This window comes from Orcinus orca, chromosome 4, assembly GCF_937001465.1.
Source record: "Orcinus orca chromosome 4, mOrcOrc1.1, whole genome shotgun sequence".
NCBI lineage: Eukaryota > Metazoa > Chordata > Mammalia > Artiodactyla > Delphinidae > Orcinus > Orcinus orca.
The window spans coordinates 132,539,862-132,559,443 of record NC_064562.1 but is presented as its reverse complement, the minus strand read 5'-3'; the positions used below and the strand labels follow the sequence as shown (position 1 = coordinate 132,559,443).

The 19,582-nt window shown below is 39.6% G+C and overlaps 1 protein-coding gene across 4 annotated transcripts in view; it reads left to right on the top strand.

Moving 5' to 3' along the window:
• The window catches only part of SEC24D (SEC24 homolog D, COPII coat complex component), a 111,927-nt gene that overhangs the window by 54,482 nt on the left and 37,863 nt on the right, over window positions 1–19,582 (top strand). For all 4 annotated transcript variants that reach the window (XM_012531371.3, XM_033419336.2, XM_033419338.2 and 1 more), the window contains 2 exons: window positions 13,140–13,278; window positions 16,682–16,797. In XM_012531371.3, the coding sequence (XP_012386825.1) occupies window positions 13,140–13,278; window positions 16,682–16,797 (255 nt within the window). The remainder of the gene's footprint in view (window positions 1–13,139; window positions 13,279–16,681; window positions 16,798–19,582) is intronic.

Here is a 19,582-nt window from a genome sequence, read left to right as displayed (position 1 = left end):
ATTTACGTTTTTTAAAAAATGTTGCATGGTCTCTGTCATTTGACATTACATCACTATTTTCTATTTTACTATTCAAATGATAAACACCCACCGTTATATAAACATTTCTGTAGCTTTTGTTTTTTCATAAGGTGCTTCATGGACATTTGCTGGAATAATTTTCTCTCCATCTCCCACACACTGTCCTGTCCTTTTAGCCTAGTTAATTACTATTCACCTTTTAGATTTCAGTTCAAGGTCACCTCCTCTGGATAGCTTTCCAGGATACCCCACATTATACTCCCTGGAGCTCTCCTAATACTATGTATCACCGTTTGCAATTTTGTATTTGTGTATTTGATTCCTGTCTTTCTCCCACTAGGTTCTATGAGGGTAAGGACCACCTGTAATTTTTCCTCACTATTTTATTCCCAAGACCTAAAACAGTTCCTGGAAAACCTTTGTGTTAAATCAATATTTAACATGATAGTTTCATTCCACACAATATCATTTGTATTTGGAAGTAAATTAGACTTTTGAGGCCAAGTAATTTGATGAGATTTTCACATAGAGATCTATGCTGAAACACTTATTGAGCATGTACTTCATGTAAAAATGCTGCATTTGCTACTGAACAAGTTCCAAGGTAATTTAAAAAGGAACCGACAGGGCTTCCCTGGTGGCGCAGTGGTTGAGAGTCCGCCTGCCGATGCACGGGACACGGGTTCGTGCCCCGGTCCGGGAGGATCCCACATGCCGCGGAGCGGCTGGGCCCGTGAGCCATGGCTCTGAGCCTGCGCCTCCGGAGCCTGTGCTCCTCAACGGGAGAGGCCACAACAGTGAGAGGCCCACGTACCGCAAAAAAAAAAAAAAGGAACTGACAATCCAGGAGCCAAGTTGTGCTGACTAGGATAATAGTTGCTTAAAGAATTTCCTGGACAGTAAAATTCTTCATATGTTTAGCTTAGGTTTCACTTTATTCTCCTGCCCAGTATTTGTTTCTTTCCATATCATCTCACTATAAAGTGAAGATGTACTCTGTGTGTGTATGTGTGTGGGTATTTATGAGAGAGGGGGGAGGATATATGGACATGTTTAAAAAAAAGGATTAAAATCTTTAAAATGTTATTATTTGGGAAAATAAGAGCATCTTTGACTTTCTTGAACAATATATCTGCAAACTACAGGTAAAACAGAAGAGCCATAATGATGAACTCTAGTGTATGTAGATATCATGGAACTCATCCACCACAAAGTTCACTCTTTTTAAAAAAATAATTAATTAATTTTTGGCTGTGTTGGGCCTTCGTTGCTACACGTGGCCTTTCTCTAGTTGCGGCGAACGGGGGCTACTCTTCGTTGAAGTGCATGGGCTTCTCACTGCAGTGGCTTCTCTTGTTGCGGAGCACAGGCTCTAGGCGTGCAAGCTTCAGTAGTTGCAGCACGTGGGCTCAGTAGTTGTGGCTCGTGGGTTCTAGAGCGCAGGCTCAGTAGTTGTGGCGCACGGGCTTAGTTGCTCCGCGGCATGTGGGATCTTCCCGGACCAGGGCTCAAACCCGTGTCCCCTGCATTGGCAGGCAGATTCTTAACCACTGCGCCACCAGGGAAGTCCCAAGTTCACTCTTCCTAATCCAGAACTGAACTACCAAGGTAAATTGATGTATATCATAGTCTTTAACATGAGCATGAGATTTAAGTTTCTTTTTGTTTACTATATTCCATACTCTCTTCTCCTCCACAGTTTAAAAAGTTTTGAAAAACTCTTTTATATAAGTACTTCAAACATCAGTTTTGTCTGCATTTCTCCTTTTCCTGTAGAAAAAGGATAGAAAATTTATTAGCTCATATTTATCAATTTTTATTATTTATTTGATAAATTAAAAAGTCATCTTTCCTCTCCTTCCAGCTCATTATTGATATATAATAAATATATAAATGTGTTTATTTCTCTAGATGCTTTCAAATTGGTCACACACATTTTTTAAATTAAAAATTTCTTCTCAACTTTTTTTAAAACCCTGTTTTCAAGTCTTACCTCCCAATGTCTTTGGTCTATTTGCCCAGATCAAATTAACTCACAAAAGATGATTTGCTGCATTACTTGGAAGTGGCCTGGCCAGTGCATGGGGCTGTCCACCAGAGATGGTGACCTTGATAGCACATCGGACTGCATGAATCTTAGAGTCCTGTATTTTTTTCCCACTCTAAAAGCAATTCATATAAAAAGCTTGGATAAATGTGTAGCTTCTGTAGGTGTCAACTCTGAAAAGGGAAATAGTAATTTGACTTTTCTGATACACTTATTTACAGAATCAGTTTTATAGTCACATGAATTTTTAGGAATTTTTCAATTGTTTTGTACAACATAATCTGGACAATAATACATTGTTTTGTGATATGATGAGCAGTGTCCATTTTTATGAAGGATTACTAATTTACTTTATTTCAACAAGATTTTTTTTTCTTTTTTTATTGAAGTATAGTTGATTTACAACGTAGTGTTAATTTGAGGTGTACAGCAAAGTGATTCAGTTATACATACACACATATATACATATATATATTTTTTTTCAGATTCCTTTCCCTTACAGGTTATTACAAAATATTGAGTATAGTTCCTTGTGCTAAACAGTAGGTCCTTATTGGTTATCTGTTTTATATATAGTAGTGTATGTATGTTAGTCCCAAACTCCTAATTTATCCCTCCCCCCCTTTTCCCCTTGGTAAACATGTTTCTTTTCTATGTCTATGGCTCTATTTCTGTTTTGTATATAAGTTCATCGTGTCATTTTCCCCCTAGATTTCACATATAAGGGGTATCATATGATATTTGTCTTTCTGTGTCTGGCTTACTTCACTTAATATGACAGTCCATGAAATAATGGAAAAGGATAGAAAACTTATTAGCTCATATTTATAATGCAAATGGCATTATTTCATTCTTTTTTATGGCTCAGTAATATTCCATTGTATAAATATACCACATCTTCTTTACCCATTCATCTGTTGGTGGACATTTAGGTTGCTTCCATGTCTTGGCTATTGTAAATAGTGCTGCTGTGAACATTGGGGTGCAAGTAGTTTTTCGAATTAGAGTTTTGTCCAGATATGTGCCCAGGAGTGGGAATGCAGGATCATACGGTAGCCCTATTTTTAGTTTTTTAAGGAACCTCCGTACTGTTCTCCATAGTCGCTGTACCAACTTGAATTCCCACCAACAGTGTAGGAGGGTTCCCTTCTCTCCACACCCTCTCCAGCATTTATAATGTGTAGACTTCTTGATGATGGCCATTCTGACTGGTGTGAGGTGATATTACATTGTAGTTTTGATTTACATTTCTCTAATAATTAGTGATGTTGAGCATCTTTTCATGTGTGTCTTCTTTGGAGAAATCTCTATTTAGATCTTCTGCCCATTTTTTGATTGGGTTGTTTGGGTTTTTTGATATTGAGCTGTATGAGGTGTTTATATATTTTGGAGATTAATTCCTTGTCGGTCATATCATTTGCAAATGTTTTCTCCCATCCTGCATGTTGTCTTTTTGTTTTCTTTATGGTTTCCTTTGCTGTGCAAAAGCTTTTATGTTTAATTAGGTCCCATTTGTTTATTTTTGTTTTTATTTCCATTACTCTAGGAGACGGATCCAAAAAGATACTGCTGCGATTTATGTCAAAGAGTGTTCTGCCTGTGTTTTCCTCTAGGAGTTTCATAGTATCAGGTTTTACATTTAAGTTTCTCATCCATTTTTAGTTTATTTTTGTATATGGTGTTAGAGAATGTTCTAATTTCATTCTTCTCCCTGTATCTGTCCAGTTTTCTCAGCACCACTTATTGAAGAGACTGTCTTTTCTCCATTGTATAGTCTTGCCTCCTTTGTCATAGATCAGTTGACCGTAGGTGCGTGGGTTTATTTCTTTCTATGCTATTCAACAGGTATTGAATTCAACAAACATTTACTCTTTACCCAGTATGTGCCAGGTACTCTTCTTGGTCCTGGGATATTTGTCAGTGAACAAAACAGACAAAGACCTCTGCCCTCATCGAGCTCACATTTTAACAGAAAGAGGCAAGACAATGAACCTGATAATAAGAAAATTATTGAACAAATGGAGGAGGGAAAAAGTAGAGCAGATTGTGGGATGAGAACTGCCCGTGGGAGGGGGTAGAGTGCAGGTTTCTGATTGAATAGGTTAGACAGGTATGCTTGATTGAGAGGGTGTCATTTAAATAGTAGACTTGACTCATGCATAGGGGGGAACATTTTGAAGGTGTTTTCATGGCCATAAAGAAATGAGATAAATGGAGGGAAGACGTTGTCTGACTTGTAATTCTGTCAGAGAGACAAAGGAAGTTTGCCTCTAGGCTTATTATTTTTAACGCTTTCATCTTTAAAGTGGAGTATTTTACAACTTTCCTTTGAGGAACAAAAAACTGCCAATCATTTTGTTATGGAAGAAACAAACTTGATTCATAGAGTTTTTAAGTCTACAATATATTTTCATCATCTGCGGAACATTGTGCGTTCTTATAGCAGTTGAAGCAGTTAAACATGGCTTCTGCAAGTGGTCTATTAATTAGACAACAAAAAGTAATTCTTCCTTAGGGACCAAAGATAAACTGTAATAGGTCAAAGTTTAAAAGAAATGTGGGAAAATGTCTCTCAGCTATAGAATTCCTGAATATCATAGCTCCTTGAGAGGGAATGTCTTACTCAAATTGCCAACATGTGTTCCAGGAAGAAAAATGAGGCTGATCTTTGCAAATATACCCATAACTTGAAAGACTGCATCAGCATAACCCAATCCAAACAGAGCAGTTTTTGGTTAAGAATCATTTCTCATGGTTTATAATTTAGTCATGAACTATGACTTCCATTCAGGAAAACTGATATTATGGTGCTCTCCGAACTGCACTGGTATTTATTTTCCCTTTCGAAACTCTGGATGCCCCATCACGAGGAGCAGCCCTTTCATAGACTTCAGCATATAGTCCAATTTGACCTTCCCACTAAAAAGTCCCCCTGGCATTAGAGGGCCTGGGGAGAAAGGTCACAGCTGTGTTTGCTTTAAGATGCTATTGGCCATTGCAAGAGAAGAGTCTCCCGGTGTAGTTATTTCTTGGGATGAACTTATTTAACATATTAAGGTTTTTCACACCCACACCTAATCTTCTGTGATAAAAACTGGCAAATATCCTCATGTCCAAACGTGACTTCTGTATTTTCCTTCTTCCTTCATTTTTTTTGTTTTCATTCAGACTTCAGTTTTTCCTTTTCCCCTCCCTTCCTCCCTCCTTTTCTTATCATGTATTCAGTAAATATTTATTGAGCATATACTCTGAAATACAGGCCCTGGGGATCAGTGGTGAACCTGAGGTTTACCTAGGCTGTTGAGGAATGAATTTTTTTATAGTTAGAAATTTACCTTAAAAATTAGATCTAATATTCAAACATCTTTTGAGTTTATGTTTAAAAAGAGTTTTTAGGAATTGAATAAAATACAGGGGATGATGAAACAAACAGAAATTCTAAAGATTCCCTCATGGTAATTGTAAAACATATGATAGAATTTACTAATTGATAGGCAGGTTTCAAAACCTATACCAACCATTCTTCCAAAGACATGATTTTTGTTTTGTGAACGGTGAAATCTCTTAACTGTGTTCTGTCAGAATTGTTACCGTGCAGCAACAACTGATTTGAGATGAGAGAGAGAGAGAGAAAAACCTGGCCAGTGAGGACATACTACTCTACCTGGCTTTGACAACTCTCCATAAAATCACTCCATCCTTCCTCTTCATCTTCCTTCTTAGCTGGACTAGGCTACTTGCATGCTAATCACCAGCAGACGCCACGCTCAGGCTTTTCTTCCCGAGTGGTGCTGTTCTCACTCTTCCCTCTCTGTCAGTCAGTGGAAGTGTATCTCTGAGTAACTACCCACCTTGAAAGAATGCTTTATTGACCACTCCCCCGTGCCCAGCCCCGCCCCCACCACCACAAGTGATTTCTTCTTTTGTCTGTGCCTTTTGCTTAGCACCTGTCATGAACTGCCCCTGAGTCATGGTGGTATATTTGTGGGTACCTGGTGGATATTTTGTTCGTTCATTCAAAAACTATCACTGCCCACTCTCTCAGGTATTGTGCCACAGGAGACACGCGATAAAACAAACGGTAGACCTGTGAGGCATGGGTCTGAGAATTTAGCAGTGATGCTGAAAAGTAAAGCATTGTGGTGAGTGCTGTTGGGCACAAGGTCATATGGTAACACACAGCTGAAATGCCCAAGCCAGCCCTGAGGGGCCAGATTGAGACTTGGTCCCAGTTTAGACAAGGTCACTGACAACAAGTCAGGAGGAGGGAGGGATACCCCTTCTGTTGTAACAGGAGGGAGAAAGGAAGACCTTAGGTAGGTGCTGGTAAATCCGTGGGGAAGAGTCAAGGGAGTTCCTCTCTGAGGTTTTTTGTTTTTCCTTAAGAGCAATGCGGCAAAGCTACCTGTTAAGGGCGGTGGGAGGAAAGCTTATTCGAAGGATAAAATGGAGTTTAAAAGATATAAAATAGCTCCTGTAGAGAAAGAGAGAGAGAAATGGCAGGAGACACTTCATGGGTACCAGGGACCACCAAGGGCTTGGTTCAAGTCACAGACCGTGTGTGATGGCAGCTTTCTCTGAAACTATGTGCTTTTTCTACAGAAGCGAGCTGCAAGCTGTTTCTGAATGTTTCACACAGAAAATGAATGGGGATTCAAGCTATAGCTCTGCAGTTTATTGGACGAGTCACTGCCCCTCACATGTCCATTCCCTTCTGAACAGCATGGATGACAATTCCCACTGCCAGGGTTGTTAGCATCTCAACGTCACGATTAGATTTTATATACATGAAAGCATTTAAAACTATTGAATATAAATCATACAGATGACAGTTATGGTCTTTCATATATTATAAATTTGAATCAGTAACGTTTTCCAGGATTTTTCAATGTTGGATAGACCAAAACAAAAAATAAAAACACCCCCCCAAACCAAAAAAGACCAATTTCCAAATAAAAGACATGTTCAAATCCAATATAAGCTCGAGATATAGTTATAACAAGAATAAATAGACTTAACAGGGATTAGTATTAGACTTAACAGGGATTTCCTTGGCAGTCCAGTGGTTAGGACTTCACCTTCCAATGCAGGGGGTACAGGTTCGATTCCTGATTGGGGAGCCAAGATCCCACATGCCTCACAGCCAAAAAGCCAAAACATAAAAACAGAAGCAGTACTGTAACAAATTCAATAAAGACTTAAAAAAAAAATAAAAATAAATAGATTTAACAGCAGTTGAAGAGGAAAAAGTTGAAAATAATCTCTCAAGTGCCACAAATACTGAAACTAGCAAGAGGTTAATTTTCTGGAAATATGAAAATGCCAAGTTTTAGGGCCAACTGAAAACATTTTTTAAGAGTCTAAATAATTTTCATAATTATTACAGTACATTGAGTATTTTATTATCAGGCTCGGTTTCTTTTTAAAGGTTGCATAACATGATTTTTAAAAGGCATTCAGAAAATATTATTCTTTCATGCCATACTTGTTATTTTAAACAGTCCAACAAAATAGAACTGCTGTTGAGAAAACGTGTGTACAATAAGCAGCCTACTGTCCTGTACTTTTTCTGCCCATGTAGGCTGCCTGAATGTCATATATGGTGAAGCCAAAAATAGAAAACACACACAAGCTGCTTCTCATTTCTCTTTCCTATGGAAATATCTTTAATAAGTGCAGTTGATACAGACTCTTTTTTCATTTTCGCTGCTGGGCATAATCCTCTGGGAATCCGACTCTGCTTGTCCTCCAGCGTGCCTAACAGTCTGAATGTTTAACATTTTTAGAGGGTAGTTGTTTGTCACAGGTTCTGGATTATCTTTTCACATACCATTTTCATGCTTCTACTTATACCCCCTGATTAATCCAAATTACCCACTGACCTCTCTTGAGACAGATCCAAAAAATAAGATGCACTCCAGTCCCAAAGAAGTAGCTGTGTGCCGGAATCACATTTGACCCAAAACCTTTGCTGACCATTGTAAAGATCACATTTACTGGGGAGTATAATCTGATGTTGAATACGATCCTTGATCGAGCTGGAGGACCGTGTCACATTTTGGCAGGTCTTCTTGCTGTAAATCTTCTGATCTGATTTAGGAACCACTGTAGGCAAAAATGTCTCTCCCATTACTAGGAATTATTTAGCTGAGATATTTCCTTCAGGCACTTAGTAAAGTAGAATATTGGTCATGTGGGAACAACTATATAATCCCAGGACACTGATTACTTTCCTGGAGACGTCTAACGCAGGAAATAGAAGGAGAGGAAAAAAAGGAAGAGAAGTATACATTGAAAATGGGAAATGTGTATATTTTCAAAATCAGTAAACAAGTGTTAGAAGACAGGGGAAAGTAGGTGGTTAAAGTGTGAGCATGTGTGTGCGTGCCTTAGAACTTAGGTGAACGCTTGTCCTGAAAAAATGAGGTGAACAGTGGAGCAATGGAAGAAGAAAGAGGAGAGGGGGACGGTTTTCACCCAGGAATATCCTGGAGATAGGCAGGAATACCTTCCCAAGCCAGGGTGTTCCTGAAATCTCCGATTTGGCCATTCTGTCTCGTCTCTCCCCTCAGCCACACTGTTGCCTGTGATTTGATGTTCCAACAGGAAGAAAATCATTTCTCCATTACAGTGCATTGCTGAGCACCATGATGCAAGCCTCCTTGTCTTTGCTTTGTTATTTTGCACCTCGAGTGCGAACGCAGAGAGCGGGGGCTGGGCGCTGGCAGCAGGAGCGCTGGCTTCCTCACCTCCCAGGCTGCTGTCAGCGGCCTACTGTGCCTGCTGTGCTCGGGGCTGCCTGTCCCATCACTGTGTCTGTTTTCCTCCATGTAGACAAGGAAAAGTTGGAAGAGGATTAGAAACTTTTAAAATAAGTTTTTCTTGGCTATTATCTTCAGTTAATTTGGCACACTCTGTAATTTCTATGTCATTCATGCTTAAAATAGCCTGTATTTCATGTTTAATCACGTTTTGTTTCACCCACAATATTTTTTAAACATTTTCAGAGGATTTTTCAAGAAAAGTATACGTTTCTTCATTTTGTGATGGTAATAACTGATGTCAGTCAGGTCAATGTTATTATAGTTACATAAAATGAATGTAGCATAATTATCTTGAGTATTTTATTACCTACTGAGGAAATTATAGTTTTAATTTTTAGTTGTACAGTGCCACCTAGTGGATCTATGCTATAAGAACACTTTCATATTTTCTTCAGCTTTCCAGATTTGGGATAATCAGCTTGTAATATTTAGCTGCCTTCTGTTATTCATCACTTTGCTAGGACAAAGACTATACAGCAAGACTTGGGTATTCAGACTTTTCTTAGTTATAGAGATGCCAAAACAAAAATACAGAGGCTCTAAACTTTGCCAGAATTCTTCATGTTGGATCTTTCTAGGTTGTGCTTCATGTCTTTGTTTGTTTTGGATTACAATCTGTGAATGGTTTAGCGGTACTTTTTATTAATGATGATTTCGCAAGTATTCTTTCTACTCTGGCCTTGCTCTTTTAATCGCATGTTTGCCGGCTTGTTTGTTTGTCTTTCTATCCCGCTGGACTGTATGCCCCACCAAGGCACACAGCATACCCAGCACCGAATGCACAGATGTTAAAGAGAATGGCAGTAATACTTAGACAACTGGTAATATGTAAATACAGGAAAACTTTAAAAATTGTATTAGTCGTGCCGAGGAGTTGTTGATTGATACATTTTGTTATCTACTCCTTTTACACGGAATAATAACCAAAAGTTTTACCACTGAACCTAATTTCTCAATGAATTATATTCTTTCTTGTTCTCCAGAATCGACCATGGTGTTACCTATGCACAAAAGAGAGATACATTTTATTCAATCAAAGCATCTTAATTAAAACTACTACCAATAAAGTATTTGGCATAACCCTGGTAGTCCAAAAATACAAGCCAAAGATTCAAATATTATTCTCCTCCCTCTTCTTTCCCCAGCATCCCCATCACTTACATGTTATATAAACTCATGCCACACAGGACCAGAGCTAAGAATAGGCAGATGAAGGTTTTAGAGCAAGGCTCTCCATCCTTTTACTTTTTCCATTTAAGAGAAGAACAGAAAAGAAAGAGCAGGCAGGAATATACCAGAGGCCAAAAGATTAAAACACACTTATAAACAAAATTGCAAAGTCTGAAAATAGCTCTGAGGTAAGTATAATATAATGCCCTTGGTAAGAAGAAAAAAAAAACGTAGGCAACTTTTTGGAAAGTAATGTGATTTTTTTTTTAAAGCCGTATATACACTGAAGTTGAACTCAGAAGAAAAGTGAGATTAGCTATTTATGAGCTCATGTACGCTACTGTAGAGCAGATAAGCAGACATCTGGAGAGAGCAAAGAAAGATCTCTGATGGTCTTCAGGATAGCCTAAGAGAGATGAAACAAGACAGTGTAATTTGGAAACCCTTGTCCTGTTGCCCAAAAAGAAAATGCAAACAGTTAAAAAGCTTTTAACATTCTTTACTGTCACCTCCATTGTCTGAGGACCTTCCTTACCTATCCATCATCCAGTTTCCAGAAGAGTGAAAATAGAAAAAAATGCAGGCGTATTTCACAGCCTCGATACAGTCATTACTCGACTCCAGTTTGTTACTAGACATTCATTTTCAGTTCTGCAAGTTTGAATCTGCCAGGACTGGAATGCTTAGGTGGTAGCTGCCGACAATTTCACAGTCATTTTAGGCTGGGCCTGTCTTTCAGTAAATCATATCAGTAAAAATAAGGTTAATTTTCCTTCCATTACCTCTGCTTTGTCTAGCAAATAATTGCATCAGATTTTGTTTCTAAAGTGTCTCAGGGAATTAATTATAGCCTTTGAACTCTTTGAAAATAAAAGGATGAGAGAAGTAAACTTGGCTGGAGTTTATGCACATTGCAGGCTTTAACCCTAGTTTAACTCTCTTGAAATCATCTCCTCAGCTGCGAGGTTGAAGCTGTAGAACAGAGCAGCAACCAAAGTCATGACCGATGACTGGATTTCTGACCCAGAAAAAGCTACCTAATTGATACATTTTTTGTTGTCTTTCACTTCTTATTCTGATTCTCTGTTCACTGTCCTAGGAATCTCTTGTCGGTACCAATATCTTTCTGTTTGCTTCCCTTTTGTCCCCTCAGGTTATTTCTTATTATTACCAGTTGAAGAAGATACACATTCATCACTTTATGCTTTTCAAACAAAAAATTTATATTAAGAAAGTATTGTGTATGTCAATATTTGAATATATATGTGTATTTAAATCAAACTCCTAGAATGGCTTTAAAATCTGCTGTACCTGTCAACTTTTGAAACCATCAGATACTATCAAAAGCTCCAGCAAGGTAGATTCCCTGTCTTCTAGATCGTTTTTTACAGTAACAAGGTAGCTAATTTGAAAGTTTATATAAATAAATGCCTTTAGAAACTCAAGCCTATCTCACACTTATCAGACTATAACTGTCCTATTAAATATACACTCTCTCCTGAGCTGAGTGGTTTGGAGGAAAGGCTGTTCAGCACAGATGTGGTAACAACAGTTAGTTATGCCAGGCTTAGTAGTCTGTCCTGCACATGGCTTCCTCATTTAATCCTGTCACAACCCTGTCCATGGGACACCAGAGCTACGCCATGGGTACAGATCAGAAGAGACCAGAAATAAGAAAGTCCAATCCATCTTCTGGCTTCCTTGAGGCAAGAGATGGGGGAGAGGGCAGTGCAGAGGGAGTGATTCTGAATGTATTTTTTTTTATCCTTTTCCTGATTCTTTTATATATTCTACTATCTATGTTTTCCTACTCTTGAGATCTCACAACTCATTTCTGAAACCTCAGCAGTGGATTAGTTTTCACACTGAACGTCTGGGCAGCGACAGACAGTAGATCTCTCTCTCTTATTTCTTTTTTTTCCCCCCAAGAAAATGGCAGAAAATGGCCTTATGACCCCACTTCATCGACACCTTCCTCCTGCTCTTCAAGTCTCCATGAAACAGCAGTCTGCTTTATTTACACTTTTTTCTTTAAAGAAAAACTTGGTTGATGTGCCAAACCCTGTAATTGTCAAGCTTTTCCAGAAATGTTATCTTTAAGGAGATTTATAAAAGCAAAAAGAATCTGTGTGGTTTTATTCTGAAAGCTGGAAGTGTTGAGGAAGAAGGCAGACTTCTAATGCTGAGTTTTTTCACTTTCAAGCTGTAAAAAGATGTGTTTCTATGCATGTTTGTGAGGAAGAAGCAATTGAAATATTTATTTTCTTGTTCTGGCAAAGCATGACCAGCCACATTGAAAGTACTTCATGAGGCGTTTTGTCCTGGGATTAAAGAAACAGAAAAGGCAGAATCAGCCTCCTTGCCTAAATAAGTGAACATTATTGCATATTTCTTCAGAGAGTTGCATTTTTGAAGAAACATTTTATATACTGTGATGGAATTAGCTAAGTGGCATACCGCTATGCAAACTAGAGCTTTTATTTGTTTGTTTATTTATTTATAAATATTTTGGGTGCTCTTTGTGACATGTGGGATCTTAGTTCCCTGACCATGGATCAAACCCACGCCCCCTGCAGTGGAAGCACAGAGTTTTAACTGCTGGACCACCAAGGAAGTCCTGCTCTGTTTTTTTTTTTTCTTTTAAACCAGAGCTTTTAAAATCAGACCCAGTTCCTCCTTCTTTGTTTATAGTTAATGAACAAACTTAGCAAAATATGTGATACACGGTGTGCGGGACGTTTCCAACATAAGCTTTATTAACTGTTACTACCATCACGGTATTTTTTCCTCTGTCTTCACACACGTGGGTAAATACACATATACATAAATGTACACATATGCTTATTAATTACATGTACATTTAAATTAATTTTTGTTTGGGTAGTGCCTTGAGTTCCACAAGGTACCAAGAGAGGCAACCTTACTCCCCGGGTGAACACTAAGAGTTGAGTTCCTTAATGAGTCCAGAGTTTTCAAATTACAATTAATACGTAGGACTTCTGAAATAACCTTGGTTATTTAGAATAACCTAGAAATCCTGTACCCACATGTCTCTTACTTGTGCTTGCTTCCTGTAGACGCCCCTCTACTTGGTAAATCATGGGGAGACTGGACCAGTCAGATGCAACAGGTGCAAAGCCTACATGTGCCCATTCATGCAGTTCATTGAAGGAGGAAGGAGGTACCAGTGTGGATTTTGCAGCTGCGTGAATGACGGTAGGTGGCGCCAGCACGTGCCCTCTGGGAAAGTTTTGTAGTAAACGGAACATATTATACTTCTTAGCTTAGGAAAAAAATATATGTCTGTTAAGGCTCTTAGTTAGACCTGAGCTTTTCCTAAACACCCTCAAGAATAACTCAAAGGAATGATGAGACAGGGAACAATCTCTGAGGTTTATCTTCTGTAAACATAAGAGGTAAAAATTTCATTTTGCCTCCAACTGAGGCTTTGTGGAAAGGAATTGAGAAATTAAGTGACTTCCCTATTTTTGAGTTTTATAAGAAACATAGCAACTTCCCTGTGGGACTCACGCATTTATATGAGAGTAGGAGGGGCTTGGATATGATGTCCTAAGCTGAGGGTGTTCTGGTTGGCTTCCCTTCAGGGAAATTACACAGAACTGTCTTTTATCTACGTTTACAGATGATAAACTTGAGAGATTGTTCCATCTTTCACCATTCCTCCGAATTATTCTTGAATAAGTTCATCAGTATTTAGGAAAAGCTCAGGTATAGCTAAGGGCTTTAACACATATATAGATTTTTTCCTCCAATATGAATGTCAGATTGTTTAAAAAAGAAAAAAACTTTATAATGAAGGGCTTTCCCAGATTCACTGTATTTTCAATTTCATCCTGGTATGAATTCACAGATGTTGAAAAAAACTGCAAGCTTGCCAAAAGTGTTTACATTCATTATATTTATAACATGTCTCTCTTTTTAATTCTTTGGTGTCAAATGAAGCACATTCTCAGGCTGAGAACATTCCCATATTCATTTACATTTATAGAGTTTTTCTAGAACCACATGATGATTATGAGAGCATGAGTCTTTTACATGTTTTCCTCTGTTTCTTATCTTTGTAGACATCCTTCCCTCCAGGGCACTAGATCTGAGGAACGTACAGCACTCTGCCCAGGAGCCTGTGGCTGCTGGCTGCTCCTTGATGAAAAGGGAGCTCAGGCAGTTTTCTGCCTGTGTCACGGCGTTCTTGGCCCCTTGGTTCCTGTGTGTGCTCTGGTGGGAGAGCAATGCTGGTCCCCTTGTTTACCCGCCCCCTTATCACAGTCCATGGCTTTGCCCAACTCCCAGTGCCAGAGACTGACATGGTGAGGCTTACTCACAAAGACCTTTAAAAATGCCTTGCTGTGGGGTGGATTCATTGGTTTCCAGCCTCGTCTCAAAGACTGGGTCGTGGTCCTCTTGGGAGGTCTGTTTCCTTGCTCCACCTGTGGCACCTACTCAGTGCAAATTGGATACACTAGTGAGATCAGACCTTGTTCGTTCTCCACCCTTACTTTTCTTTCTAAGGAAGATCTTATTCCATCTCTCATCCTGGATGAAATCTACAACCAAATCCTTGGCTGTCACACAATCTTGGGACCTGGATTTCAGGAACCCTGTGACCGTGCACTTCCCGGGGCTTTAGTTTTGGAGGAAAAAAGTCACGAGACGGCAGAGGCCTCTCCTGAAGCATTTTGATAAATGCCTCCACCAAGGTCACCACATTTCCACTGTCTTCACTCGAGCCTTCAACCTTCTTAGCAAGGTGATCAGAAATTTGTCCAGCATCTATCCACTTAGAGCATCTAGGATCTTCAATTTGGGCTGAACCTCTGGCTTAACGCCCAAAGTGTCAGCTCAGAACCTTAAAAGGCCCCGCCACTTCCTAGTAGAGAAAAACCACACAGAGTTCCTGTATTTCTACACAGTAAATTCCCCTCCCTTGATACCCACGCCTAGGAAGCTGCCATGTTCATTTTCTCCAATATTAGTTCCTGCAAGAAAGCCAGACTCCCTTAGATTGACACAGATGCCTGTATTCTTCATTTAGGTTTAAAGGAGACAGAGGTCTGTTGGAGTTAGAAAGAACCCACCGGGCTTGGTCACAGGGCTCCGCTCTGTTTCCCTTCAAAGCATCCAGAGATTACACAGTGGGAAGCACGTGAGGCCAAAAGACAGGCTGGAAGACGAGTATCGTGTGGCTGTGCACGATTTACGGGGGGGGACTTGAATTCTGGTTTATAAAACATGGCAGATAATATTAAATGCTAAAATTAATTGATTTGATTGATTTGATTCCCCCTAAAATTAATTGATTTGAAGGGGAAATTTTTTCACATCTTACATGCAGATGTGTGAAAATAAATTACAGGAACTGTAGAAAGTACCACCCATACATCCTAGAACAGCCAGTGCAGCATCCTTCATCGCATCTAAATGTAATAAAGTAGCAGTTTAAGGCCCCCATAGCTTTCTTAGCTCAGCCAAGACTATCAGTGTCCCACTTCCATAATCTTTTCAAGACACTGAATTTTCCTAATTCAGAGATCCATATGTACATATGAACCTCATAAAACTTGTTTAAAAAGAAATGACCATGATATGGTAAGAAAATAGAAAAAAATCAAGCCTTGGTGATTATTTTCTTAAGGCAAAGCTAAGAAAACCGTCCTATTGTAACCCATGTGTTAGTTCACAACTGAAAATAAAGAATACTGAGTTATTGGTTTTAAAGCAGGTCATTACTTCTGTGGTTTTCAAATGAAAATGTTGTTCTTTACGAAACACTTAAAACCAGAGCATTACTGCTTATTCTAAATACTTCTATTGTCAGTGGTTTAACAGCCAGCTGTATTAATCTCAAGGCAACAGGAGTTCATTTTCACAGAGATACCAGGCCATATTTGTCCAAGTGTTTGGTGTGTGACTCATAAGTGTTCCTATGCTATTGGATGACTTCCAGCGCTTTGCCAGAACTAACCTTCTTAGACATTTGAATCAAATTAAGAGTTCCTCAGCTGCGATCTTAGTGGTGTATTCTTTCCCAAATACAGTAATCCTTTCCACTCTGAAGCCCAAACATTAAAGATTACCATGCAAACTACCCATGGCTGAAGACATCTCTTAATTAAAGGATAATAAACATTATTGTTAATAATATGGTCCAAATAAGAAGATAGTAAACCAGTCTTTCTTTTCTCTGTGTGTGTAGACTTCTGTTTCTAATATTCTGAGGAAAATTCTGGACCAATTACCTGCTTATTGTTAAATAGTTAGAAAAGTCAAAATTCCTTTTAAAAGAGGTCATTAAATAGGGACAATTAAATTTTGGTTGTGACAATTTTAAAACGCCAGTACTTTTATCCACTATTTCTCTGTAACGATCCAAGTCATTAATGATTCTTTGTCATCAATAATTTGCAGAAGGGTCAAGAAGATATTTTAGAAAACCCTTATTCTTTCTAAGACATGCTTTTTAATAGTGGATATTTAGAATATACTAAAATATTTTTTTTCTCATACTAACTCCTTTCTTCCCGTAATAAATTTTGAGAACTTACTAAATTGTCTGTGTTGTAAAAATAAAAGATTTCCTTTCCTATTTTGTTTTTATTAGTTCCACCATTCTATTTCCAACATCTGGACCACATCGGAAGAAGACTGGACCACTATGAGAAGCCAGAGCTATCTCTAGGATCATATGAATATGTTGCTACTTTGGATTACTGCAGAGTAAGTGTTCCCAGGACTTCAAGTGTTTATATATGGATGTCAGATACAAGTGAATTACTTTTATATGTCATGAACTGACCTTTGATTCACAGACAAAGCATTCGGGTGGTGCCACGGGGATGTAGAAATGTCTTAAGACACAGATCAATCCTCCTAGGCTGTTAACGTGATTAAAGAGCCAGACCATCCACTGCAGTGATCATCTTTAAAAACTAAAAAGTGGTGGCAGAAAGAAAAAAATAGGGACTTCCCTGGTGGTGCAGTGGTTGGGAGTACACCTGCCAACGGAAGGGACATGGGTACGAGCCCTGGTCCAGGAAGATCCCACATGCTGTGGAGCAGCTGAACTTATGTGCCACAACTACTGAGCCTGCGCTCAAGAGCCCACGAGCTGCAACTATGGAAGCCCGTGAGCGCTAGGGCCCATGTGCTGCAACTACTGAGCCCACGTGCCACAACTACTGAAGCCTGTGCTTCGCAGCAAGAGAAGCCACTGCAGTGAGAAACCCACACACCGCAACGAAGAGTAGCTCCTGCTCACCGCAGCTAGAGAAAGCCCGTGCACAGCAATGAAGACCCAACACAGCCAAAAAATATATATATAATAATGATAATTTCATTTGTATGTCCCTTTCAGATAGAATATGATGCTAGGTTCTTTTTCTTTCTTTCTTTTTTTAAGTTTTTTTTGATGTGGACCATTTTTTTATAAAATAAATTTATTCATTCATTTATTTTTGGTTGCGTTGGGTCTTCGTTCCTGTGCACGGGCTTTCTCTAGTTGCAGTGAGCGGGGGCTACTCTTCGTTGCAGTGTGCGGGCTTCTCGTTGCAGTGGCTTCTCTTGTTGTGGAGCACGGGCTCTAGAAGCGCGGGCTTCAGTAGTTGTGGCCCACGGGTCCTAGAGCGCAGGCTCAGTAGTTGTGGCCCACAGGCCCTAGAGCGCAGGCTCAGTAGTTGTGGCCCACGGGCCCTAGAGTGCAGCTCAGTAGTTGTGGCCCACGGGCCCTAGAGCGCAGGCTCAGTAGTTGTGGCCCACGGGCCCTAGAGCGCAGGCTCAGTAGTTGTGGCCCACGGGCCCTAGAGCGCAGGCTCAGTAGTTGTGGCCCACGGGCCCTAGAGCGCAGGCTCAGTAGTTGTGGCCCACGGGCCCTAGAGCGCAGGCTCAGTAGTTGTGGCCCACGGGCCCTAGAGCGCAGGCTCAGTAGTTGTGGCGCACGGGCTTAGTTGCTCCATGGCTTGTGGGATCTTCCTGGACCAGGGCTTGAACCCGTTTCCCCTGCGTTGGCAGGCAGATTCCCAACCACTGTGCCACCAGGGAAGTCCCTTGATGTGGACCATTTTTAAAGTTTTTATTGAATTTGTTACAGTATTGCTTCTGTTTTATGTTTTTTGGTTTTTTTGGATGCGAGGCACGTGGGATCGTAACTCCCCGACCAGGGATTGAACCCACACCCCCTGCATCGGAAGGCGAAGTCTTAACCACCGAATTGCCAGGGAAGTCCCTCCGCTAGGTTCTTAATGCAGCAGTTTCATATAGTGCCTCTGCCTTTTTTGTTTTGTCAATCATCTCAGAAAAATTTCCCTTCCAAGGCAGAAGCTCAGCTGATACGGTCAGTAAGACTATTGACGTGTTTCTGTAGCTCCTTCTCCACTCCAGCTGTCATCGCAGTGATTTAGGCTCTCAGAGTCTCCCTGAGACTGTTTCAGCAGCCTGGGATCCTGGCCTCTGGTTTCCTTGCTTTAAAATGTAACCATGAGACTCCCCCCACTACCTTAATCTAAAAAATTAAATTCAAAAATTTAAGTTTCTTTATAAGACCGTTAGCTACCACCTTAGCTACGTCTTCAGTTGTAGAAAATTCTGGCTCATGTGCTCTGAACACATCACTCCCCTGTACAACTCCATGCTTTTATCTGAGATGCTCTTTTGACCCAACTACCTTTCCATCCTCCTGTTACATCTATACATACCCCACCTAGCAAACTCCTACTTATTCTCTAATCCCTGGCTGAAATTTTGTTTTATGTGAGTGTGTGTGAATGTGCACACACCTTTCTCTGACTTCATCGTGGTTGTTATTTACTAAATCTTCTGATTTTTTTCCCATATAATTTGGTCCATATGTCTGTTTTAGCAGTTATCCCCATAGAATTTAAATCTTCCTATATTTTACCTCTTCCTAGATTCTGATATCCTTGGGGACAAGAATCTTGTCCTAGCTGTCTTTACAGCATCTATCATAGTGCCTGCCACAGCGTAGGCAGTTGATCAATGCATGTGGATGAATGAATGAATGAATGAATGAGCAAGTGAATGAGTGAATGAATTTGCAGGTGGGTCGCTATTCCCAGGGCTGGCTGTTTCCCTTCTCCAGCGTCATAGTGATAGTGACATCATTATGGATATCTTGAATATCTTTCAAATTCTTCAGTGATTTGAAAATATCTTCGTGAGTATTGGTTCAGATTTCAGCTTGTATCTGAAATACCTGTGTAGACTTGAAGAAACAAAATCATTCTGACTTACTTCCTTTTCCACAAATGAATGCCTCCTAGTGCCCAGTCCTCAGAAAATAGCCTCTGACCCACAGATTTCTTTCCTAGATATTTGCTAGGGGACCAGTCCATATAGTCCATGTATTGAATATAAATTACAAAGAACATTATTCCTAACTAGAAGTTTTTTCAACTGAGTGGATTTTAAAATGTTTTCCAATTAACATACGTTTTGCATTTATTTTAGTATTTTGTATGAGTTTTTCAACTAGTTATTAAAGAAGAAT